At 42.5% G+C, this 26,622-nt stretch overlaps 1 protein-coding gene across 1 annotated transcript in view; it reads left to right on the plus strand.

The window, feature by feature from the left end:
• ret (ret proto-oncogene receptor tyrosine kinase) overlaps nucleotides 1-26,622 on the plus strand; it is a 135,290-nt gene that overhangs the window by 62,356 nt on the left and 46,312 nt on the right. The window contains exons 4-6 of the mRNA XM_041176238.1: nucleotides 7,863-8,023; nucleotides 25,502-25,593; nucleotides 26,301-26,540. Coding sequence (XP_041032172.1) covers nucleotides 7,863-8,023; nucleotides 25,502-25,593; nucleotides 26,301-26,540 — 493 coding nt within the window. The remainder of the gene's footprint in view (nucleotides 1-7,862; nucleotides 8,024-25,501; nucleotides 25,594-26,300; nucleotides 26,541-26,622) is intronic.

Below are 26,622 nucleotides of genomic sequence, written 5' to 3' on the forward strand. Positions count from 1 at the left end.
AAGGATGGATGTTCTGGGTGCTGTGCTGCAAAGGGCATTGTCCGAACCACATAACACTTGTCCATGATATTCCCTCTTTACATCCAACAGACAGAAACATTAAATTCTGTGTGTGCCGTGATTGTCTGAAGTGCATTCCCTTCCAAACCGAGTGGTGTTCAGTTGTGTGGTGTTTGATTATATGCATCTGTTTACTGTTGATTGCTCACTGTGGGTGATTAGTTAAGCCTGGGTGTGGTGACTGAGAAAGGGAAAATAAACTATCCCTCAGAGGGTCCTGAGACTGTGAAATTCTCTTCTCCAGAGAGCAGTGGAGGCAGGGTCATTGAATATTTTTAAGGCAGATCTAGATAGATTCTTGATTGTCAAGTGAGTTGCAGGGTATGGGGGATAGGAAGGAAAGTAGAGCTGAGGCTGCAATCAGATCAGCCCATAATCTTTTCAAAAGGCGGAGCAAGTTCGAGGGGCTGAATGACCTATTTCTGCTCCTAATTCATATGTTTGTATAAACTGGAGCAAAGAGCTGCAAGCTTTACAGCAGGCATTTTGTGATTGCAGAAATATTTTAAAAGCACTTGTAAATAAAAGTTCCTGCATACACATAACCTGGAGTGTACCACCTCTCCATTTCTCCAAGGCATAAGACAAAACATCGGATGCAGGTTAGTGTATTGTCTAAGAATGTGAGTGCAGCCTAGATACTGAGTCAGGACTTACCTTGGCTCCCTACAGAATCTGCTAAACTCAAGGGCCCATTTAACAGCTGGAAAGCCAGGACCAATGCCCCAGCAATTCTTAGTATGTGACTTAAGTAGCCAAGACTCCCAGTCAGCACTGCCCATTTATTAATCTGGTATGTACTGTAAATACATCCTTAGAACTCTACAGCTTTTAAATCTGTTATTCTTTCAATTGCATTATAACTTCAGCATCACTATGATACAATTTCACTTATGTTAAGTTATTATTTGGCAGCTCATAGCATGTTGAATCAAATCTCCGCAGCTGTGAATTCAAACTCCTCTAAGACTGAGAGCATAAACTGTACTGGCAAATCTCTTACAGTATGCTTGGAGCATGTATGATGATTAACTTTTATAAGGACGGTGACATTGTACCACATGAGGTACAATGGATTATTGTGCTAAAGTGTAGTCATGTGTAATTTAGTGCATTATTTTGAGGCCACAAGGTGTAATTGTTGGACCTCTTTGGGTCACTTAGAGAGTAATTGTTCTTGAGCATATCCTCAAGCCAATTAGAGATGAGACAGACTCTTTAATACTTTTTCTAAGTATGATCCCTGAAGCCAATTTGAAGCTCTTATTATGATGTGGGAGATGATGTGTGCCAGGCAGATCAAATCTACATGAGAAACTTGATCACACGGTTACATCATAGTTTTTAAAGTTTGATACCATCTTTCCAAAGCCACTTGTGATTCATGATGATAAGCTATTGACTTAAACTGTTTTATCCACAGACTGTTTATTACTTCCTTAAACAACTGTCACATGAAAATTAAAACTGATTGGATTGTATTTCTTTTGGTAAACCATATCTTGTAAACATTTTAGTCAACTCTTCCACAATTTTCTTTGTTGTAATATTTCTCGAAGGTATCGCTTCAGGAAACCTTGTAGACACATCCATTATTGTCAGTAAGTACTGATTTCCGCTTTTAGTCTTAGGGATGGGTCGTACACAATCAATCATGACCCTAGTAAAAGGTTCTTCAAATGCTGGAATTGGAATTAAAGGTGCCAGCTTAATCACTGCTTGTGGTTTCCCTATCACCTGACATATATGATAAGTTCTCCAGAATTTGACTACATCCCTATGCAATCCAGGCCAATAAAAATGTTTTTTGTATTTTTACCTGTGTCTTTCTAATTCCTAAATGTGCCCCCATTGGAATTTCATGAGCTATTCTCCGGATCCCATTTTTATATCTAAGTGGTATAGCAATCTGGTGCACCTCCCTTCAGTTTTCATCTGCTGAAATATGATAAGGCCACCACTTTCTCATTAAACGTTACCCTTAAGGTAATAACATTCTGGAATACATTCTGCCTCTGTTTCTGAGTAAGCTGTTTGATATAAGTGTCTTATTTGCATATCCTCTTTCTGTAACTCTACCAACTGCCTTGAGCTAAATACCTCAGCTTCTATCCTCCATTCTTGCTTCCTGAACAATCTTATCAAAAACAGTGTCAGCTAATTGGATGTCAACACTTTCTCCCTGCCTTTTAACTTGCTGTTCTTCTTGTTTCAACCTGTGAGCCTGTGATCTTGTTATCACACAATGTAGAAACAATCCAGGATGCTCTCTCTGCAACACATTTGTTGAAAACACCTCCACAGGCTGCTCAACTACTATAGGCATCACCCACATCTGTGACCCAGCTATAACAGTGCCTAAAAGAAATTGAACCCCTGCAATGGATAATTTTTCCACTACTCCAACAATCACTTCACCTGTTTTCCACTTACAATTTAAATTTACCTTCCACAATTAAATATATTTAGCATCTCCATGAACCCCAGTTATTATCACCTGCTCCAGCAATACTCCATTTGAACAACAAATATCACTATCCCACAACATTAAGGATTGACTAGCCCCTGTGCCTCTTAAAATGTTGATATCTTTACCTACTCCACTCTGTACACGTGGAAAGACTTCCCCTTCACATACAAAATTTTTAAACATTTATGCAACCTGCTGCTCAGAACTCCCTTGGGTAAATTGTGAACACATTCCCACTTCTCTTTCTATCACTGATTCTTCCTGTTTTACCTGTACACAAACCAATGTTTTTTTTCCTATGCCTGAACATCAGAACCCACAGTAATTTTACTTTCAGAACATTTCTGTATCCCAATATTCCCAACAGATTTTCCCTGTAATTTCTAACACATTGACTTTGTGTGCCCAACTTAATTACAATGAAAACACTTTCATTTTCAAGGGTCACTTCTACCCTCAGCAGCTTTCTGTTCATTCTGAGAAAAAATGTCCTGGGAATTTCCACCTACTCCTTCTCCTCCCTGACTACCCACCTTCCTTTCACCTTCCCACATTCTATCCTTCTCTAATTAAAAAAGATGACGAGAAAAAGATTTAGACCTATGAACTAACTCATAATCATCAGCTATCTTTGCTGCTTGTCTTACCATTTTAACCCTCCGTTCCTCCACATAAGTTCTTGCCACTAAAGGAATTGAATCTTTAAATTCTTCCAAAAGAATTACTTCTCTAAGAACTGCATATGTCGTCTCTATCTTTAGTGCCGGTCAAAATTACTTTGTTTTACTCTCTCAAACTCAATATAATTTTGCCCAAGGCTGCTTTCTCATTTTCTTAAATTTCTGCCTGTATGCGTCAGGAACCAACTCGCATGCACTTAAACCAACATTTCTTCTGACAGAGATAAAAGCAAAAAACTGTGGATGTTGGAAATTCAAAACAAAAACAGAAACAGAAAAACCTGGGAAAACTCAGCAGGTCTGGTGGCATTCCTTCCGTGACACCCTGGTCCACTCCTCCATCCCCCCTACACCTCAACCCCCTCCCACGGCACCTTCCCATGCAAACGCAGAAGATGCAACACCTGCCCCTTCACTTCCCCTCTCCTCAACGTCCAAGGGCCCAAACACTCCTTTCAAGTGAAGCAGCATTTCACTTGCACTTCCCTCAACTTAGTCTACTGCATTCACTGCTCCCAATGCGGTTTCCTCTACATTGGAGAGACCAAACGCAGACTGGGTGACTGCTTTGCAGAACACCTTTGGTCTGTCCGCAAGCATTACCCAGACCTCCCTGTCGCTTGCCATTTCAAGACTCCACCCTGCTCTCATACCCACATGTCTGTCCTTGGCCTGCTGCATTGTTCCAGTGAAGCTCAACACAAACTGGAGGAACAGCACCTCATCTTCCGACTAGGCACTTCACAGCCTTCCGGACTGAATATTGAGTTCAACAATTTTAAATCTTGAACTCTCTCCTCCATCCCACCCCCTTTCCATTTCTTCCCCCTCCTTTTTGTTTCTTCCAATAATTTATATAGATTTTTCTTTTCCCACCTATTTCCATTATTTTTAAATGTATTTCCACCCATTGTTTATCTCTACCTTTTATGCCCTTTTAGTATTATTTCACCCTACCCCCACTAGGGCTATCTGTACCTTGTCTGGCCTGCTTTCTACTCTTAATTAGCACATTCCTTTAGATAATATCACCACCTTCAACACCTCTTTATCCTTGTGTCTGTGACATCTTTTGGTTATCTCCACCTATTACTGGCTGCTTGTCCTAACAACCTCCCCCCCCACCGCCTCCACCACCCCCCCCCCCCCCAACCACCAAAACCAGCTTATATTTCATCCCTTTCCTATTTTTACTTAGTTCTGTTGAAGGGTCATGAGGACTCGAAACGTCAACTGTGCTCTTCTCCGCCGATGCTACCAGACCTGCTGAGTTTTTCCAGGTATTTCTGTTTCTGTTTTTGTTTCTTCTGACAGTGAAGCATAAAGCTCATGTGCTCTACTCAACAACCTAGATTGTAACAACAATGTCCATTTTTCCTGTGGCCATTAATCTGTTTAGCTATCTTCTCAAATGAAATAAAGAATGCCTCCATATCTCTTTCCTCAAACTCCGGAAGAGCATGCACAAATATAAACATCTTCCCACCAGGTTTTAGGTTAAAGGTTTTCTCATCATCAGAATCTGGTGTCTCCTGTAGAATCCAGCTTTTTAAGCCAGTACTCTTTGTTTCTTTCCTTCATTCTCTCTCCCATTGCTAACTTTTCCCTCTGGAGATCAAGTATTCGCATTTCCATTTCTTTTTGAAGTAATCTCTCTTTTCCCCTTTCTTTTTCTGCTGCCTCTAGTTCCAGTTTCTTTAATTTCCTATTATTTTTCCTTTTCTTTTTCTTTCTCTGCCCTCTCTTTTACTGCTGCCTCCAGTTCAAGTTTTCTCATTTCCATTGCTTGTTAAAATTCAAGCCTCTTTATTTCTAACCGAAGTCCCACTACCTCCAGTCACTAGTGACAGGTATCCCTTCCAACTTCAAATGCCTTGCTATCATTTCAATTCTATCTGCTTTCTTTGCCCCTACAGGTAACCTCAACTGCAACTTATCTGCCAACTCTTAATTTACCCTGAGATACATTTTGTAACCCAATCAGAGTCATATCTTCTACTCCCAAAAAGGTTTTAGCCATGGATACAACCATCTTGCAGTCTCACCACTTTAAAAATACCTCACACCAACTCCTGAATTCAAAGTGCCTCTCGTACTCGTAACCTTAAGATTCCCCAACCCCAAACCAATCAAGGAATTTCAAATGTATCCCACAAACAGCCCCCAATTTGTTATGATGTGGCAAATGATGTGTGCCAGGTGGATCAAATCCATGAGGGAAACTTGTTCACAAGGACACAACTGTTTTGCAATTTGTATTTTATTTTGAGATATGTGCCTTGAATTCAGAAGTAATTAGATTACTGTGACTTAAGAGGTTTTTGTTAACATTTATCAACAAAAGAAAATATTTCAAGCACAAACAATAGGCTTACAAATTACTACTATAATAAACTCCTAAAACCCCTAATGAATCTGACGCCCGGCTACACCTCCATTAAGGCAAAAGTAAAAACAAATAGATTTAAATAGACCCAGGCAAAGCAACACAATATCCTGGACAGCTGCATTCAAGGTGAATTCAGCTTTGGATCCTGTAGACAGCAACTTGATGCACAGAGGCTGGAGACTTTTCACACTTGTGTTAGATCCTAGAATGCCTTCTCCTCTTACACATAGCCTCATCTCCTTTATAACTCCCTTTCAGTGCAAATTCCATTGTTCCAATATCTCTTTGCTTTACTTTTCTCATAATATAAGTCTTTTATCGTACTAATTTTGTCAGTAACCTTTGGGAAAAATAAACACACTGTTTGGCTTAGCTTCTTCTAGCTAGCTGTAACATCTTACCACTTCTTTAAAATTCAAACTAATTTATCTAAAAACTCAAATTTTCCTTACACCTCACATTCTAAAACTTCAGCCATGTTTACGTATTTAGCATTTCAAACCTAGCTTCTTTCTGATAACTCAAAGCCTTCAGACCAGCTCCAATTCGACTAAATCACCCCCCCCAAACAGAGAAACTAATCCAAACCCCACAATTAACCCACTTTTACAATAAATCACAATAATATTATGAAAGTTATTAAATTTTTATGACACCCATTGCTATTTACCGGACAATTTCTCCATACATTGAAGATGACTTTTTCAAAATGCTTTTAAAAAATGTAATACAAGACTTTCTACATGTGACACTTGATGTACCTTGAGTCTTACCCATTACTATCTAAACGTCAGTCTAGCTGAGTTGCTAGGCCAGGGCTTGACCATTTAATGCTAAAAGAGTACAGTGTTGTAACACTGCAGCAATGAGCACAGTTTGCAAATGCTTCATTGGCTATAAAGTGCTTAGGGGTGTCACAAGGTTGTGAAAGGCACTATACAAATAAAAGCAAGTTTTTCTTTTATTGGTAGAAGTGTTGACTTTCATATGGATTGTTAATGTGAGGTCCCATCTAGATGCTGCAGTGGTTCAGGGGAATAATAAAGGTCCCAGGACACTATTTGAGGAGCAGCAGAAGATAGTCCTTTGCTTCCTAACCTCTTGTCCCCCTCTCAAAGTGTGACCGCCTGCACCTATGTGGGACCTAATGCATTATCTCGAAGTTACTTCTTAGGAGGTAAAAAGTGCAAAAAAAACTAAATTAAGTAGGATGGGGAAAGTGTTTGTGAGAATCAGAGATAACTGAAGTACGTGTGTATCTCCATGAGTGACCAGTTTCAACACTGATTGATTGAGTGCATGTCTGAGCACTCCTTGAGACAAACAGGTCTGTGGGATTAAATGGACATCCTGAGGGAGTTAGAGGTAGTAATTGCTTAAGACAGTCCACTGAGACAAATTTCACCGGGTCATTCCGTATTCTCTATTCTCCCCTACTCCAGGCATTATGGATTAATTCTCCCCACAAAACCACACCAGTTTTGATCAAGGACATGACCATCAAGTTAGCAAAAGCTTTAAATATAGTAAGCCTAAGATGAATAAACCATTAGACGTGTGATTTCTTTTTTCTGTTCTTGCACCACTATGTGGCTCTAGTACTGCGTCTGTTTCTCCATTATATTTGCTCTGTGTGTGTAGTACATATGCACAACCATAAGTTGCCATGCCTTCAGCTGCCTATGCACTAAGCTGTGGAATTCCCTCCATATTCCATGTCACATCTCTCCCTTTATGAAAGTCTTTATAGCCTACATTTGTCCTAATAACTCCTTATGTGGCTTGGTATCAAATTTTGTTTGAGAACAATCCTGTGAAGCCCCAGGGTATTTTACTGCATTAACATTGCTATATAAGCGCAAGTTATTGTTGAAGTGGTTCTGGATCTGCAGTGGAATCATGAACCCCACCCAGCTGCAGATACTTTGTACGGTTCGACAGTGCAGTTCTGGCTTCAAGAAGACGGCACTGCTTTGGTGTGATGGCTCCGATCCCCCTCATTCCCACACGGCCTTGGCTCTCCAGCACTCAGCAGGCTGACCAACTGGCAATAAATCCAGTGTCAGTTCATAAGTCCCATGAGAAAGTGCATCTGGAGAAGATAACCTCCATATTCTCGGCGCCTGCAGGAGATGAATGCGCATGATGCTGTCTGTCCATTTGAAAGGGAAAAGTCCCTTCAGTCACCGTGTAAAGGGAAGGTCAATTTGTGTTTCCACAGAAATGACAGATTTGTATTGTCTATTTCATTGTTGGATCTCAGAAACATCTCAAAGTGTTTTGCACACAGTTAATGGCTTTGAGGTGCAGTGGCTGTTTTTATGTGGGCAAAGTGGATGAAAGTTCAACCAACGAAGATGATCTATGCCTCTACAGCACAATTAACGTGGAGGTCCATGCTCACCAATGCCCTCTTAGGATATGGTACGTGAAGAGACAGAGGGAGAAACCTAGTAGCCATATTGTTCAATGAGATGACTAACTAGTTAACTTATACAAATATGTAGAAGCTACAACATGGAAACAGGCCATTCAATCTATGTTGATGTGAACTCTCTACACAAGCAACCAGTCTTAATCACATTTTCCTGCCTGCTTGCATATCTCTTCATTCCATTTAATATCATCTGCCTCTCTAATCTAATCTTAAATGTTAACATCATTTCCGCCTCAGCCACAAACCCTGGGAATGAATTTCACAACTTGACAATTCTCTGCCTCAAAGAGGTTGCACCCTCTGTTCTAGAACACTTCCATTTAGTTTGTATATATGTTCCCTCATTCTAGATCCCTCAATTACTGAAAAGTCTTCTCCTATCTGCCCCCTGTCCCATCCTTTCATGATTTTAAATACGACTATCATGTCACCCTGTAATCTGTGTTGTACTAATAGAAAAAGCGCCAACTTTCCACATCTTAGTTTGTCCTCATACCAGGAATTATCCGAGCAAATCCGAAGAAGTCCCTCTGTGACTCTGTGCTCTTCTTTAAATAGCACCGTGCGATCTTCAAGGATGTTTTAGTGGTCATGTACACTGACTATGTTCTTAGTCACATACTATCTCAACCAGGTATGATGGTGTTACCTCAGTAAATGACGCTAATTCAATAAACTTGTAACAGGTTTGTTACATTTGGGAATCTGTCACTGTAGAAACTGTTGTTTTGGTAGATGATTCACAGAGTGTACGCCAGCTGCACTTCACTAAACAACCCGGTGTGGACTCCTTACACAAACTGAGGTTGTCTCAAGAATGTAATCTCATCTCTGGGTTCAGCTAAGAGGTGACTCTTCTGCCCATGATATAATTTAATTTAAGGCCCTGTTTGATGAGATTACCATCTTGTAATGGCTCCTGCGGATCCATGATTCCCTGACGACACTAAAACATCATTAAACTATGGCCCAAGTGAGTACAGTTCTCCCATCACCTCATTTAGCTCTGAACATAAATGACTTTCCTGTCCTATTTTGATGGCATCTCATTTTTTGTCTCAGTGCTTTTGCTGAAGGTGGATGGCATTGGCAACAACACTGTAATAAAAAAGGCCACAGGACTATTGGCTTGTAAGCAATTCCCAGATTACCCATTAGTTTCAATGACCTAAAGGTGTGCAATTATTGCTAAACTCTCCACTGTTCTGCATATAAGCAGAGAGCCATAATGAATGGATGACTCTTGTATTGGCAAGATGGAGCAAGGTGGGTGCTCCAGGCACATAATATGAACTCAAAATTTGCCAGTGACACCAAATTATGGGGCAGGGGGATAGAGTAAGGAGATATGAGGACATAGACAGATTTGTATTGTGGTAGGTGCAGCCCTATATAGTTACTTGTAAAAGAACATAAGATAAATTTGCCTTGTGTGTGGATATATTGATCTAATGGTAGAGGTATACAAATCTAAAAATACAGGTATGCAGATCTATGGGATGCGAATAAACAAAAGTAAGAGTGAAAATATACGGATGTGGAGGAGGCCATAATTGGAGGAACGCAGTGATTTTGGAGAGTTGTAGGGCTGAAAGTGGTTACAGTGTTGAGGAGGGTGAGACCATGGAAGGATTAGAACACAAAAGTATTTTTAAACTGAAGCATCAACAGCACTGTATAAATTGCAACTTGTTGTTTGACCCTGTTAGCCCAGGGTTGGTCACAAAATGTTTTATGTAGCTGTTGGAGGTGTAGCTGGCCATTTGTTTACTCTGGTGCATAAAAGTCTCTTGTTTTTACTGTCAATGCCACATTATACATCTCCCAGCTTTGAACACACTCCTAATCATTTTAGTGAAAGGTCTACGTGAAAATATTATGGTAAAAAGGTGGTTTCAATCTGAATGTTTGGGTCGGGATTATACAGCAAAGTCAGTTAGGATCGATCCACAAATCCTTTAATGGAATTAGTGATCTAATGTATCTATGAAGGTACCTTTGTCTTATGATTTCCTCTGGTATTATAAATACTCGTGTGTTTGTGTGTGTGTGTGTGTGTGTGTGTGTTTGTGTGTTTGTGTGTGTTTGTGTGTGTCTGTGTTTGTGTGTGTCTGTGTGTGTGTGTGTGTGTGTCTGTGTATGTGTGTGTGTGTGTGTCTGTGTGTGTGCGTTTGTGTGTGTCTGTGTGTGTGTGTGTGTGTGTGCGTGTGTGTGTGTGTGTGTGTGTGTGTTTGTGTGTCTGTGTGTGTGTGTGTGTGTGTGTGTGTGTGTGTGTGTCTGTGTGTGTGTGTGGGTGTGTGTGTGTGTGTATGTTCTGATATACTGTGTGCTGTGGCTTCTCTTTTTTGTTATTCGTTATCTTACAAGCATGTTTCTCAGGTTTTCGATATATTAATTAAAAAAACTTCTCAGTTCCAGTTGGCAAACAGTGTACTTGGTACATTATTTTCCCTGCCCTGCTATGGGAACCAGTCTGTGTAAACGTGCTGTACGATACACAGACCAAGTGCACATACATGTGGCTAAATCCCCCATAACCTTTCCATAAACAGTCAGTGTTATTCTGACAATAAATTTTGTGGGTCTTTTGTTCTATTGCGCCTCAGGCATTGGATCATTTATTGATTGCAGTCAACAAAGGGAAATGGTCAAATGATTAGTTTATTTAAAACATGTCTTAGGCACCTTAACTTCAATTATTTTTTATCCATTCTCTGGATATGGGCATCGCTGGCAAGGCCAGCATCTTTTACCCATTCCTAATTGCTTTAAATGGAGTGGCCTGCTCATTTCAGAGGCAGTTAAGAGTCAACCACATTGCTGTGGGTCTGGAGTCACACGTAGGCCAGACCAGGCAAGGATAGCAGATTTCCTTCCCTGAAGGACGTTAATGAACCAGATGGGTTTTTGCGATAATCAATTGTTTCATGGTCACCATTACTTTCAATTCCAAGTTTATTAATTGAATTTAAATTCCACCAGCTGCCTTGGTGGGATTTGAATCCATGTCCCCACAGCATTCGCCTAGGCTCCTGGGTTATGATACAGTGACATTGGGTATAATGGTATTGTTACTGGACTGGTAATCCAGAGGCCCAGGCTAATTCTCTGGGGAACTGGGATCAAATCCCACCATGGCAGCCGGTGGAAGTTGAATTCAATAGAAATTTGGAATTAAAAGTCTAATGATGACGATTGTCGTAAAAACCCAACTGGTTCACCAATGTCCTTTAGGCAAGGAAATCTGCCATCCTTACCTGGTCTGGCCTACATGTGACTCCAGACACACAGCAATGTGGTTGACTCTGAACAAGGGCAATTAGGGATGGGCAATAAATGCTGGCCTAACCAGTGACGGCTGCATCCCATGAACGAATTTAAAAAAACACCTACACCACTGCCTCTTTGAACCCTTGTTGTCCATTTAGTGGCAATACACCCACAGGGGTGTTAGGGAGAGAGTTCCAGGATTTTGACCCAGCGACAGTGACTTGGAAGGAAACATAAAATAGTCGAAAACTCCATCATATTTCTCGTGCCTTTTCTTAAATCTATGACACCCTTCATTGTAAAACGTTTATGTATAAAGGGGACACCGCCAACATTTTTGCTTATCAACATTCAGATGTAGCATTTTGAATTTAATATGAAATTAAAATAGCTGGACACTTCAACTGCTAGAATTAAAGAGTATATCGATGGTGGGTTGGGCATTTATGTTAACAAAATGACCTCTAGCTCACCAGCTCCGTCTTCTTGGATTTCAAAGTGAGGCCTGCTCTCCAATCTTCAGTTTCAATCGGCTTTCAATTAGCGATCGATATGAATTCGTCCCAGCAGACACAAAACTCCAGACGCTGTGACCTTCCCTGATTGCAGCACCCTCTAGTGCTCATTGTATTTGGAAGATTCGCCTCCCATCCCAACGCTCAGCTTCCTAAGAGTCTTGCTCCATTGTTAAGAGTTTCAGGGCATTCTATCCACCCCTTTTTCACTCAATGGCCTAACTATATTTCCCAGTAACTGGCTCATCAACCTTTTCTATAGTCTGAGTCCCACAATCTAATGATTGTAACGCTAAACATTATCTGCTGACTGGGTTTAAGTCTTTCACGACACGTTACTAAATTTTATTTGAAAGGACAGGTATTTGCACACAAGATGGTTATTTCCAGGCTAAAGGCACCAATGGGTTGCACTCTTGCCTTTTGAGTCAGAAGGTTATTGCTCCAAGTCCCACTCCACGACCTGAACACAAAATCAAAGCTGACACTCCAGTGAGCTACAGAGTAAGTCCGTGCTGTCTGTGCTGTCTTTACAATGAGCCATTAAACTGAGGCCCTCCAAGTTGGATATGAAATATCCCAGGGCACTTTTCTGAAGAAGAGGAGGGATGTTCTCTTGGTATCCTGGCCAATATTTATTCCCTAATCAGCAAAAATAGATTGTCCGGTCATTATCATATTGCTGTTTATGGGATCTTGCTGTGCATTAATTGTCTGCCGTATGTCTTACATTACAACAGTGTGTATTCTTCATAAAGTACTTCACTGGCTGTAAAGTGAAGTGGTCATGAAAGGCACTATATAAAGCATGTCTTTCTTTCTTTAATAGCTTCACAAACAGTGACAGGAAAGAAGGATGCTCATTTATTGTGTTCAATTACCTCCATGACCTCGGCTCTCCCTACCCCTGTAACCCCCTCCAGCCCCTACAACACTCTGAGCTCTCTGCACTCCTCCAGTTCTGGCCTCTTGAGAATCCCTGATTTCCTTTGCTCCACCATTGGTGGCTGTGCCTTCAGCTGTCTTGGCCCTAAACTCTGGAATTCCCTCCTTAAACCTTTCCAGCTCTCCCTTCTCCCTTAAAACTTTTCTTAAAACTCTTCTTAAAAACCAATTCTTTGGCCAAGTTTTTGGTCACTCTCTCCTACTATCTCTGTATGTGGCTCGGACCGGTGTCAATTCTGTCTGATAACATTCCTGTGAATTGCTGCAGGATGTTTTTCAATTTTAAAGGTGTGATATAAATGTACATTGCTGCCATTTAGAAAGCACCTCATCCTAGAATGTTTCACTGTCAATGAATCTTTTAATATTAAAATTTCCTTCTATGATGGAAATGAGGAGAATTTTCTTTTCTCTCAGAAGGTCGTTAGTCTGTGGAATTCTCTTCCCCAGAGAGCAGTGGAGGATGGGTCATTGAATTTATTCAAGGCAGAGTTAGACAGATTTTTGATGGTCTATGGAGTCAAGGATTATGGGGGGGGGGGGGGGTGCAGACAAGAAGGTGGTCAAGACCACAACCATATCAGCCATGATCTTATCAAATGGCGGAGCAGACTTGATGGACCGAATGGCCTACTCCTGTTCCTAAGCCCTATATTCCTATGTCAATCACTTCTGAATCAACCATTTCTCGAGATGACTTTATACTGGCTCTGGTGCTCCCTCACGCATGAGTGTAGGCTTGGCAGGCTATAAGCTGAATGCGAAACTGTCGGGAGTGCAAGAAGCAGTCGGTTTTTGGTGAATCTTGGTGGTTTTATATTTGGCTTGCAATCGACAGTTCAGAATCTGCCCATGGGGAACCTGGATCTCATACAGTATCAAAGCGCTGTACAACTCATAGCAGAAGAGTTGCTCTGGAGCTCACTGGAGTATCGGCTTTGACTCTGTGATCAGGTCCTGGAGTGGGACTTGAAGTTGCAGCCTTCTGATTCAGAGGCGAGGGTGCTACCCATTGGTGCCTTTAGTCTGGAAGCTACCATTTTGTGTGCTAATACCTGCCTTTTCGAATAACATTTAGCGTTTTGCAAAAGACTTAAACCCTGTCAGCAGATAAAGAGCCTTAATTTTAATCAACAATTGGACCCAAGGCCAAAAGGTCCAAGTTTCAAACTCACAGTCGAGGGAACAAACTACTCAGGCTCTGCCACAACGCTAAGTCTCACTGCACCCTTGTCAACTACAACAACAGGGACAACCTGCAATTATATAGCACCTGTAATGTGGCAAAAGGTTCTGAGCTTTTACAGGAACATTATCAAACAAAATTTCAAACTGAACTACATAAGGAGACATCAGTAAAGTTCCTGTTAGCTCCCCTCTTCCAACGCAAGACAGGGAGTGGGGCCAATCTTCTACACCCTAGCAGCAACAACAATTGCTTGTATTAAATAGCACCAATTAAAGTCATGAGGGGTTTGGGCAGAGTAGATAGGGAAAATGGTTCCCATTGATAGAAGGACCAAGAACAAGAGGACACATGTTTAAGATGATTGGCCAAAAAAGCAATGGCGACATGAGGAAAAACTTGTTCACACATCGAGAGTGGTTGGGATCTGGAATGTGCTGCCTGACAGTGTGGTGGAGGCAAGTTCAGTCAAGGCCTTCAAGAGGGATTTGGATTATTACCTGAAAAGGAAAAATGTGCAAGGCTATGGGGAGAAGAGGAGGGAATGGAACTAGGGTCAGAAATTTCCCCCCATCGGGGGTGGTTGTGCAGGGATGGGCATGTACCCAATCAGCACCCCCGATTGGGGACGCGCTGCCATTTTACGTGGACGGGTCAATTAAGGCTCCTTCGCGCAGAGATCCCCCCGAGGCGCGGAGGTGCCTCAGGGAGGTTTGTTTTTGGGCTCTTCGCCTGCCCGCCAACCTTAAGATTGGACGGGCAGCTCATTAAATTGAATTAATTAGGTTTTAAATGGCCTTAACAGGCCTTTGACAGTTTGGCAGGCGCGCAGCTGACTCGGTTGCGCGCCCGCCGAACTGAAAATCTAAATGATGGGCGGTGATGTCAGGACACCCGCCCGATGTCACCGCGCATCATTTTACACATCAGCGAGCAGGCCCGAGCCCCACTCGCTATCGGGAAAATTCATTCCGAGGTGAATTGCTCCTATGGAGATGTGGCACAGACACGAAAGGCCAAATGGGTTCCTTCTGGGCTGTACCCATTTGGTGATTCTGTGATATCAGGAGAGGTGACCAAACACTTGGCCAAAAAAGAAACATTTCGATTTCTATAGCACCTTTGATGACCTCAGGACATCCGTTGTACGTATTGAGGAGAGTATTAAAGGAGGAAAGCGAGGTAGAAATTTAGGGATGACATTTCTGTCTATTCTTTAAGTAAACTGGCTTTAAATATATTCAAAAAGTTATCAAAAATTATTTTGAAACATTAACTGCTTAAGGTTTTAGGGTAGGCCAGACTTGGCATACAGCTCAGAGAATAAACCGGAAAGAGAAGAAAATAAGTGTTTCTTTTAAACATTTTACCTAATGAACGTAGGTCAAATATGCTTCAATATGGCATTTGGAAATTGTATAAAACCTCTAGTGTACTGTAAGAGGCTTCAGTTTATTTCACTCTATTTATATCTCTAGAGTTACTGAGCCTCAGCCTGGTTACAGACTTATGTTATATTAAATTTTAAAAAAGTATTTACACTTTAACGATTGATTCTAGGGTCATATCCCAGGTGGTCAACATGAAAGGTGCTGGTGATGAATGAGGGAAGCTTTCTATCTCACTGCCTGCTTTACATTTGTGTAGAAGATTTGGGTGAGGGCTCAACATGAAGCTGGGTTTTGTCAAAGGCTGCAAATGCCAAACTCTTCCTCTCCAGGCTCCAAATACAGATCCCCATGGTCCTTCTCCCTTACCCCGAGCCTCTCACATCCAGTGTCCCAACTGAGCCCCAGTCACGAGCCCAATCCGATCACATGGAGCTGGAGTCTTCAACCCAGTTTCATTCCATTTTGCTGTCTCGCCACAGGTTGGTCTGGGATTGGGGAAAATTAACATATTACAAGAGAACGAGGTTGGAAAGATGGGGCCACCCAGTGGGCATGTCTAGGGAAACTGCACCATGGAGATTGGTGACAGAAGGAGGCAATAAACAGGAAACAGCATAGCTTCAACTGAGGGTTTTAACGCAAGTCTGTTTTCTGCTTATTGACAAAAGTTTCTTGGCACCATAAACCTGCCATTAATTTAATTCCCCCTGCTTAATAATGTCAATTAAGGGCTTGTTACTATCTCTTAAAGTCAATTGTTGCTGGTTTCTAATCACTGTTTTAAATGTTTAACTAGTGGCCGTTAGACGGAGCTGAAATGCTGGTGATGATTGCAGATGTAACAGCTGCTACCTGCTGGATTTGGGTCCATTGGTGTTGATGGTGATGCCGTATCTGATGATTTATGATGATTGCATGGGGTGGTGAAACAGTCTGTCCTTATCATGGGGAAAAAAAATCATGCCATTAAATTGCCGTAAGTCCCGACTTTGACCTATGATGGCAAACAGTTTAACAAGGATCAAAGAAGGATAGTGTTCTAAACTGGAGTGCTCTGGGTTTTGTGTTGTAGGGGACCACATTTGTACATGGATTTGTACTTTGCTGGGAGCAGAATTAAACTTTAGCTAAAGCTTTCCTACATTACAACAGCGACTACACTTTAAAAGCGCTTCATTGGCTGTAGGACACCTTGGCAGATCCTGAGCTGGTGGAAGGTGCTATAGAAATGCAAGTCTTAATTTCCACAAATCTCAAGTTTCTGATAAGGACAGATCTTTGTGTTGAAATTTAGAATTTAAGTTATCGATGAGGCAATGGTGATTAAAACAGAGCCCTTTGCAGACCTACAGGGCCACCCAATCTGAACAGGACCTATGAGTAGCAGCATAACGTTTCCTGGGCTGGATTGTTAGGGGTCAGTAACTGTATGTGTCCTGCACTGTGACATTTTGAATACCCATCTTCCCCATAAATTAGATGTACAAACACCGGGGAGGTGGTGGCGTAGTGGTAGTGTCACTGGACTAGTATTCCAGATACCCATGGTAATGCTCTGGGGACCTGGAATTGGCAGATGGTGAAATTTGAATTCAATTAAAGTCTGGAATTAAAAATCTGATGATGACCATTAAACCATTGCCGATTGTCGTAAAAACCCATCTGGTTCGCTAATGCTCTTTAGGGAAGGAAATCTGCCATCCTTACCTGGTCTGGCCTATTCAGACCAGACCCACAGCAATGTGGTTGACTTTTAACTGCCCTCTTAACAAACACTGGCCTAGTCAGCCACAGCCACTTCCCATGAGCGAATAGATAAAAAGCAAACACGATGTCCTCAACTGGCCTTGATCTCAGTTAATATATCGAGTGTTATGCTGGAAAGGTAAATATATCACTGCTCTTGGCTGGGATGACCTCTCATGCAGAAACAGCGATGTGTCAGATATATTAGAAGGATGCATCCTACCGGAAGTGAACCTGTCCTTGTTAATGTAATTATATCCACACATTGCGAAAAACTAGAGCATGGGTTAAGAGGGTCTGCCAATGCCATTACAAAGGCAATGGTGACTTATTTCTATTAATATTCTACTGCTGATGACCTGGGATGAGTTTTCATCAATTAAAGGCGTATCGCCTTCCCCAGAACATCATTAGCCATGGGGAACTTCCAATTTTTTCGATTGATAGAGGGTCACCACTGGACCTGCATCTACACCCAGGCCCCAGATAATTTTGTTTTATTCATTTATGGGATGTGGGCATCACTGGCTGGGCCCAGCATTTATTGCCAATCCCTAATTGCCCTTGAGAAGGTGGTGGTGAGCTGCCTTCTTGAACCACTGCAGTCCATGTGGTGTAAGTACGCCCACAGTGCTGTTAGGAAGTGAGTTCCAGGATTTTGATCCAGCGACAGTGAAGGAACGGCGATATATTTCCAAGTCAGGATGGTGAATGGCTTGGAGGGGAACTTCCAGGTGGTGGTGTTCCCATGTATCAGTTGCCTTTGTCCTTCTAGATGGTAGTGGTCATGTGTTTGGGAAGTGCTGTCTCAGGAGTCTTGGTGAGTTCCTGCAGAGAATCTTGTAGATAGCGCGCAGGAAAGTGCAGGCAATTGTTGAATATATCCTTTCTTTTTCATCCTTAGCCCTTCTCTATGAAGCCTTGCCTAGCTCCCATTGAAAGGATGTTACAAGGTCATTTTGCTGCAAAACTGGGAGATGGAAATGATGAAAGACTTGTATTTATGTAGCACCTTTCATGACCTCAGGATGTCCCACTGCACTTACTTAAAACCAATTAAGTACTTCTGAAGTGTAGTCACTTTTCCAATGGAGGAAATACAGCAGCTCTTTTGTGCACTACAGGCTTCCAGCAACAATGTTAAATGTCCAGATAATCATTCTTTCATTCATGGGATGTGGGTGTCACTGGCAAGGCCAGCATTTGTTGCCCATCCCTAATTGCCCTTGAACTGAGTGGCTTGCTAGGCCATTTCAGAGGGCAGCTAAGAAACAACCACATTGTTGTGGTGTCTGGAGTTACATGTAGGCCAGACCAAGTAAGGAAGGCATATTCCTTCCCTAAAGGGTATTAGTGAACCACCTGGGTTTTTGCAACAATCGCTGATACTTTCATGGTCACCATTACAGAGACTAGCTTTCAATTCCAGATTCTGTTGATTGAATTTAAATTCCAAGCCTCCATGGTGGGATTTGAACCCCATATCCTCAGAGGATTAGTTTGAGGCCTCTGGATTACTAGTCCAGTGACAATACCACCAGGCTACTGTTTTGTTTAATTTATTGACATTGGATAAAATAGTGACCAGGACATCAGGAAAACTGGTCCTAAAGGATATGTGAAATAAGTGAAAATCCACACCCAAAATCAATGTTTGAAACTGAGTCGTAAATTAGCTACAGCCTGAGGAACAGAAACCAACTGGTGTTAATAGACAGCTTTTCATTTTACCTTAGAGCTGTTGGAGGGAGTAGAAAATGTAGCTGGCACTGGTTTGGTCTTGAGCCAGTGGGAGCCTGTTCTCTAATCCCTGCTCTACAGTACCCATCTGTTGGGCTGTACTGTTTTTCCATATGTTTTTATTAGGAGGGCACTCACTGGACACAGCCCCATCTGCCTTTCTGTCCCTTCAGATTTGCATCAGTGTGCATGTGTGTGTCCATGTGTCTGCCAGACTACCTATGTGTGGATGAATGTATGTTGCATATCCTGATATTTTCATTGGAGGCTGTGTCTTAAACTGCCTGGGCACTGAGCTCTAGAATTCTATCCCTAAACCTCTCTGCCTCTCTACCCCTTTCTCCCCCTTTAAGACACTCCTTAAAACTGATCTCTTTGACCAAGTTTTTGATCACTTGCCCTAATCATGCCTTAACATGCACTGGCGTGGCATCTTGCGACATGTCACTACCTTAGAGTTAAAATTATGTTAAAGGCACTATATAAGTGCAAGTTGTTTCTACATCGGTGTATCTGTGTGTGTCTGTGTATTTGTGTCAACCCTTTCTCCATGTAGATGATGGTGTATGTCTGTGCGCTGAGGGGACTGCGGGAACCTGCCACACCATCAGGTTGCAATCAGTCTGAAGCCTAGCTTGCTGCATTGAGTAACAACCCAAGTACCATATTCAATACTTATTATATTTGCTGAATTTACTAGCGGTTATTTCTGTTGCTATCCATTCATAAAAACAGAATGTGGACTGATAGTGCTGATTTCTTTGTAGTAGCTGACAGTCTCTTTCAGAAAGGGATTCATGTGAATGTGTCGATATTGGGTATGATCGGGATGCAATACTTTCCAGGGGCGTCTGTTGACACATAGAGACTGTGGGCAGAATTTTTCGCTTGTCTTGTGCCCAACCCACTCGAGTGTGAAATAGCGCCCGATGAGGTTGGGCGAGCGTCCCAACATCATTGCGCAATCCCGCGATATTTCAGTTGGTGGGCATGTGTGAGAGTTGGCAGGGTGCCCGCTGACAATCAATCAAGGGGCCTCTTAAGGCCATTGACATAGTAATCAATGGTGATTTCTTGTTGCCCGTCCAATGTTATGGTTGGCGGGTGGGCAAATTGACCAGGCGGCCTTTGGCTTTTTGAGGAAACCTCACCTAAGGGCGGGATGAGGTTTCCAATATTAATTAAAACAAAGATAAAAATGTTTGGACAGAATTTATATCAGCCATATGTTCAGGTGACTGATCCTGTTGCTTGGACATATTTTTCGGCATTTTGAAAACCTTTATTTATGGCTTTTGAATTCTTCAGCTCCCTAAGGCAGCTCTCTGGCTTCAGGGAGCTCCCTGTGAGCACTCCCCCTTTTATGCTGTACCCTGTTGTAATATGCCTTTAAGAGTTGGCAGCATGCAATTATTAGAAGAAAAGTGTGTCATGTGATCCAGTCTCAGTTTCATTTTGGCCTGTGAGCAGAACACAGCACACACGACTCTGTTGCTGATGTCCGCGCTCAGCCCCCTCCCCACCCACCCCGGCAGCGCTGAGCATTTCAGCGCACCTTTTACATTGGCTGCCCATTAATTGGCCAGCCAGTGTGAAATCGCCGTTGGAAACCGTGGGCTGGTTTCCTGGCTGCTCCTGGGTCCACTGACCATGCCTGCCCACCAAACTCGAAATTGTGTCCTGTGGGCTATTAACGTAGCTTCATAAATACATCAGAGAAGAGATGATTAAGAGGAGATTTTGATAGAGGTGTTCAAAATCAGGAGGGGTCTGGGCAGGGTAAATAGGGAGAAACTGTTCCTGTTGGTGGCAGGGTAGAGAACCAGAGGGACCTGATTTGAGGTAAGTGGCAAAAGAATCAACAGCAACATGAGGAAGAGCTTTTTACACGGCGAATGGTTAGAATCTGGAATGCATTGCCTGACTGAGTGACGGAGGCAGATCTAACTGAAGCTTTCAAAAGAGAGTTGGGTAATTCTGGAGAAGATTTGCAAGGATATGGTGAAAAAGCAGGGGAGTGGGACTAGATGCATTGCTCTTGCAGAGAGTCACTTGACGGGCTGTTTGGCCCTCTTTTATGATATACCTGTTGTAATATGCCTTTAAGAGATGGCAGCATGCAATTATTAAAAGAAAAGTGTGTCATGTGATCCAGTCTCGGTTTCATGTGTTTCTCCTGTGAGCGGAACACAGCACACACGGCTCTGTTGCTGATGTCTTCACGTTTTCTATCCATGTATATATGATCTCATGTGCCTAATTTAGTTAAGTAAACCCACAGCATGTTTACACAGTCCCTCATGAGTGATTGCTGCCTTTATATCATTATAAAAACACAACATACCCATTCTATGAATCTATTTGTTGTAATAGCCATACCATAAGTAAAGCATTATAGATTATATCACTTCACTTTCTAATCTTTCTGCAAATATGTCCTGGCAGATTATATATTTCCTGAACAGAGCTTGTTTGTAGAAGAAAAGGGCAAGAAAATTACATCCACCTAAGGAGCTCTTACTCTATCTGAGTCTCACAGTTGAGTGTTATCTCAGCATGTGCTGGTATATAGCAGCTTGGAGATTTTCCAAATTATTGGGAGCCTAAAGTTGCGTATCCAAGTCATGTCTTAATGTAGGGTGCATAACATCAGTTTGGAGAACCTGTGGACTCATCAGGGACCTACAGTGACACTTCAGGACTTTTTTAGGACATGATTGTCAGCAACCACCTGGACATTTGGTCCTTGGGAACCCATTGGCTCCAACCAAGGAACTACCTCAACATTGGAATCTGTGAACCCAACAGCCCGACGATTTCCCAACTCATAGGCAACACACAGCTGTAGAACAGATGGAGCTCTAAGCATGAAGTTAATGTTGGAGGGGGAATGGGGATTTTTTTCTGGAGTGATCTAAGCTGCTTTGGGATTTTAAAAAATTTCTTTCACAGGATGTGGGTGTCACTGGCTAGGCCATAAATTTATTTGCCCATCCCTAATTGCCCTTGAGAAGGTGGTTGTGAGCCACCTTCTTGAACCACTGCAGTCCATGTGGTGTAGGTACACCCACAGTGCTGTTAGGGAGGGAGTTCCAGGATTCTGACCCAGTGACAGTGAAGGAACAGCGACATAGTTCCAAGTCAGGATGGTGAGTGGCTTGGAGGGGAACTTCCAAGTGGTGGTGGTGTTACCATGCATCGGCTGCCCTTGTCCTTCTAGGTGTTGGCAGTCATGGGTTTGGAAGGTGCTGCTGAAGGAGCCTTTGTGAGTTCCTGCGGTGCATCTTGGAGATGGTACACACTGCTGCTACTGTGCATCGGTGGTGGAGGAAGTGAATGTTGAAAGTGGTGGATGGGGTGCAAATCAAGTGGGCTACTTCATTCTGGAATAACGAATACTGGAAAAATCCAGCTAGTTAGAGCATACACCTGCAAGCGAGTCCACTTGATTTTTCCAACATACGTGGTACCCTCCCATTATGTAGAAAAAAAATTAATAACGATGAACTAAATAAGACATTTCGGTGATCCATTATTCCTTCCAAAATATTGATTTTATTCTCAAACTGCATAGGAACTGCCTAAATCTAAAAGTATAATCTATTCTAGCTGTTCAAAATCCTCATAGCCAGAAACTTACACCGTGCATTTCTCACAAGCTGCTCCACTTAAACTGCTGAGGTGAATCTCATTTCCTTTTTTTAAAACCTCATTTATTCCTTTGTGAAGACTGGCAACAATAAAAGAATCAGCCTGGATTAGATCTCTTTGGAGCCCTTCATGATCAATGGAAGTCACTTTTCGTCCCTGTTCTTGGTACCTTACCTTGGCTCCTGATCCAGCAACACCTTGATTTTAACAATCTCACGCTTTGTTTTCCAAATCTCTCCATGGCCTCACCCTTCTCCCTATCTCTGGAACCTCCTCCAGCCTCACAACTCTCTGAGATCTCTGTCTCTGTGCTTCTCCAATCTCTGTCTCTCACGCATCACCAATTTTAATCATTCCACCACAGGCCCTTGTGCCTTCAGTTGTCCAGATTTTAAGCTCTGGAATTTTCTCCTCCCCCTCCCCACCCCTGACCAACGCCCACCCACCCCCCCACCCCCCCCACCCACCCCCCCCCGCACCCCCCCCCCCCCCCCCCCCACCCCCCCCCCAACCAACCACCACCACACACTCTCCACCTCTCTCCCCTTCTTTAAGCCACTCTTTAAAACACATCTCTCTGGTGTGTCATTACATGAGTTATGACACTGTGGTGATACTAAAGGGCCATGGCATTGCTGATGGTATGTCAGCTATAAGCTGTTTTACAAAGGTAGGGGTATTATAATGTGCAATCTACAGTATGTTATACTGCTGTCACATGGTGAGCCACACTACATTGAATCCACAGCTCACAAACAGACCACTCAGCCCAACTAATCAATGTCAGTGTTTATGCTGCACACAAACCCCCTCCCACCTCTCTTCATCTCACCCCATCAACATGCCTTTTTATTCCTTTCTCCCTCGTGTGCTTATTTAGTGTTCCCTTAATACATCGATGCGATTTACCCCAACTAATCCTTGTGTAGCACATTCCAGCTTCTTAACACCCTTTGGCTGATAGCTCTTAGCACCCTGGGACGTTAAAGGTGCTAAATGTAAGCTGTTGGTGTTTAGGTAAAGAAGTTTTTCATTAACTCCCCATTGAATTTATTAGTGATGATCTAATGTTTCTGATCTCTAGTTTTGATCTACTTCACAAGTGTTTCAGTTGCCCCTATCTACTTAATGTCACAATTCCAATTCCAGGTTGGCAGATGCATTCTGACACACAAGACTGCTTCAACACCAGGTTCATTTTCCAGTGTGGCGCTTAAGACATGCACACTTGTGAAGTTCTCAGTGATTCCCCATGCTAGCTGTCCATCCACCAGAGATTGGTTTCCATTTCAGGAGTCAGCCAAACAGAGGCCCATTTGAAAAGTAGATTTCTTAATTTGTTTGAACATGCCCATAATTTGGAAACACTGTTGAATTTATTAACCTTGAATTTATTAACTGGTTGACGAAAATATCTCATATTAAAGGGCACATTATCCTCTCAGGGACATCTTCAAGCAGTTCACATACAATGAATTTTGTAATTGTGGCTGTTAGGCAGATCCGATAGATCCTCCAGAATTGGCCTGGAGTCTCCAGGAATTGAACCTCAATCTCCAGGACACTGCTGTGTGCAACCCTGGAGAAAAATCATTGGGACATTAAAAAAGATCTTTTTTAGTCATTTTGTTTGAACGTTTGTTTCACTTTACCAGAGAAAACTATTGAATATTGAGGAGGACGGAGGGAGCAGGGAAAGACTGTTTGTCTGACAGTCAAGCATCATCCAGTTGGGTAAAGAGTCTTTTTGCTTTCTAATTGGTGTAGGAAGGTCGTGCATCACGAGGATGGATGTGCTGGCCGATTAATGGCTGGAGTGTGGGGGAAAGTCATGTGATGAAACCTCCAGGAATACGTTTAATCACAGTTGGCAACCGTATAGATATCATTGAGATGAATCGTTAGTTTTTGATGGGGCTGCTTGAGGGAGTGCAGCTGTGTAGGATGGAGAGAGACCTTCCCCAAACTTCCCTGAATAGCTGTAAGCAATCTTTATCACGGTCCTCTTGCAAGGATTGACAGGACCTTGAGTTTAAAATTATCTGAACACATCAGCTCGTAGCCTTGTCGAGCCAAAGCAAAGCAGTGCCCAATATGGGAAGAGTGCCAGTTTAATAAGGAGCAGTGGGAGACACAAGAAGACTGAAGGGCTCTTTGCATGTGCCATTTTTGTCAGCACGGCTGTCTGCCTTTGAAAGAAATAAGACCTTTAAGCACGATGGGAATAGAATCGGGTTTTAAAGGATGCTATAATGCATTTGCAGATAAAATCCCATTATGCAGCAGTGATTACTCTAAAGGATTAGTATCTCTCTGCCTGACTTTAAAGTGTTTTTCTGAGGTTTTGCCATCCTCCCTTACTCCAACCCCCCACCCCCCCCAACAATTGCCTTGAGTCAGCTACAAGTTGTCCTACTCTTCTTCTGTAGTGTGGTAAGGACTCCATCATAGCACCATAGGGAAATGAGATTATAGCATAGCTTTAGCAGACTGAATTGACTGGCCTTGACTGGCTATTGCAATGGGCTTAGTTTACTGTTCCAGTAACATTGGGAATGAACTTTACTGACGGGTGCTCTGTCCACTTTGTCTCTGAAATGGTGGGAAATTCCAGTCAGCCTCTGACAGTTACCTGCCAACTGCCCTTAACTGGCCATCCAAGCCCCCTTCTGCTGCCCAATCCGACCTCTGGGAAAATGGTCAGGGCTGGAATGGTACCAGTAACCCGGGTGGTGGCACAAATCTTTGCACTCACCCACTTCTGTATTTGCCCCATTTGGAGGCAAACATCCTGCCCCAGTTCTCTGGTGTCAGTGGTGAATGCACAGCTTTCTGAGGGTGCGGCCCCACTGAGCCAAAGCCGATAACAAGTTCGCAGTCCCCTTACTGAGCATCCAACTGCTTTTTAAGTGTGTGCTGGCTTTGCATTTCTTCTGCCCTCCCATTCCAGATGTTGATCGCTCTTCATGAAGGACAACATCTGACATGAAGCCCTAAATGTATCTTTTGCCCTTTCAGCAGGTTCCCTCGTGATCCAAAGTCACAGTTCAATATGAAGAAGCACTTGCCAAATGTCATCTTGCGAATATTTATCTATAACACAAAATTGCTAGGTTCGCTATCAGCTTGGAGGTGTGAACTCAGTTAAAACGCGTTTAAAAGCAAAATACTGCGGATGCCTGAAACAAAAACAGAAAATGCCGGAAAAGCTCAGCAGGTCTAACAGCGTCTGTGGAGAGAGAAACAAAGTTAACGTTTCGAGTCTGTATGATCCTTCTTCAGAGCTCTGAACAAGAGTCATACAGACTCAAAACATTAACTCTGTTTCTCTCTCCACAGATGTTGCCAGAGCTGTTGAGTTTTTCCGGCATTTTTTGTTTTTGTTTAAAACCTGTTATATCTTTGTTCATCCCCAACGTGTTGAGAAATCAGATGCTAATTTCATTCAATGTGAGAATATCCCAAACATTAAACCATGGTGATTGAACCTGTTTCAAACTGTCGGAAGGTAAATTTAGGACAGTTTTAGTAAATTTAGAAAAAATTCAAAGGTTTCCAGTTTTGAAGTCTTCTATGGAAAGATTTTCACTGCCAACAATTCCACCGTTTCCTAGAAATATTACACTGATGTTTGTTTTCTCTCTCTGTCCCTCTTTTTTTGTATCCCACTTGCCTCTTCTCTTTTTCTGTCCCTCTCTGTTTTCTGCTACTCTTTCATCTGTCTCTTACCTTCTGTCTATCTTCTTTCTATATTTTCTCTTCATCCCTCTTCTGCCTATCTATTACGCTCTATCTATCATGCATGTCTTCCTCTGTCCAGTTGTGCTTGGACTATACTTCCCCAGGAAGACTTACCAGACGACTGTATACGTGGGTCAGCCAGCAGACACTCCGCTCCTCCAGGTCTATGCTTTACCTGATGAAGGGGATCGCACAGCCTATTTTGGGTTCTGCAACAATCTGTTAAACGGATTTCGACAGCAGTGGTTCAGGATTGATGAGCGATCCGGGGTCTTTTACCTTAACAAGACACTGGAGGAGAGTGACCTCAATCTGCTGGGTAAGCAAAGCATTTTATCATGTGACAATGTACTTAATATTGATATTTCATGGATGATATCACCACATAACATTAAGTTAAA

This window comes from Carcharodon carcharias, chromosome 28 (assembly GCF_017639515.1).
Source record: "Carcharodon carcharias isolate sCarCar2 chromosome 28, sCarCar2.pri, whole genome shotgun sequence".
Classification (NCBI taxonomy): domain Eukaryota; kingdom Metazoa; phylum Chordata; class Chondrichthyes; order Lamniformes; family Lamnidae; genus Carcharodon; species Carcharodon carcharias.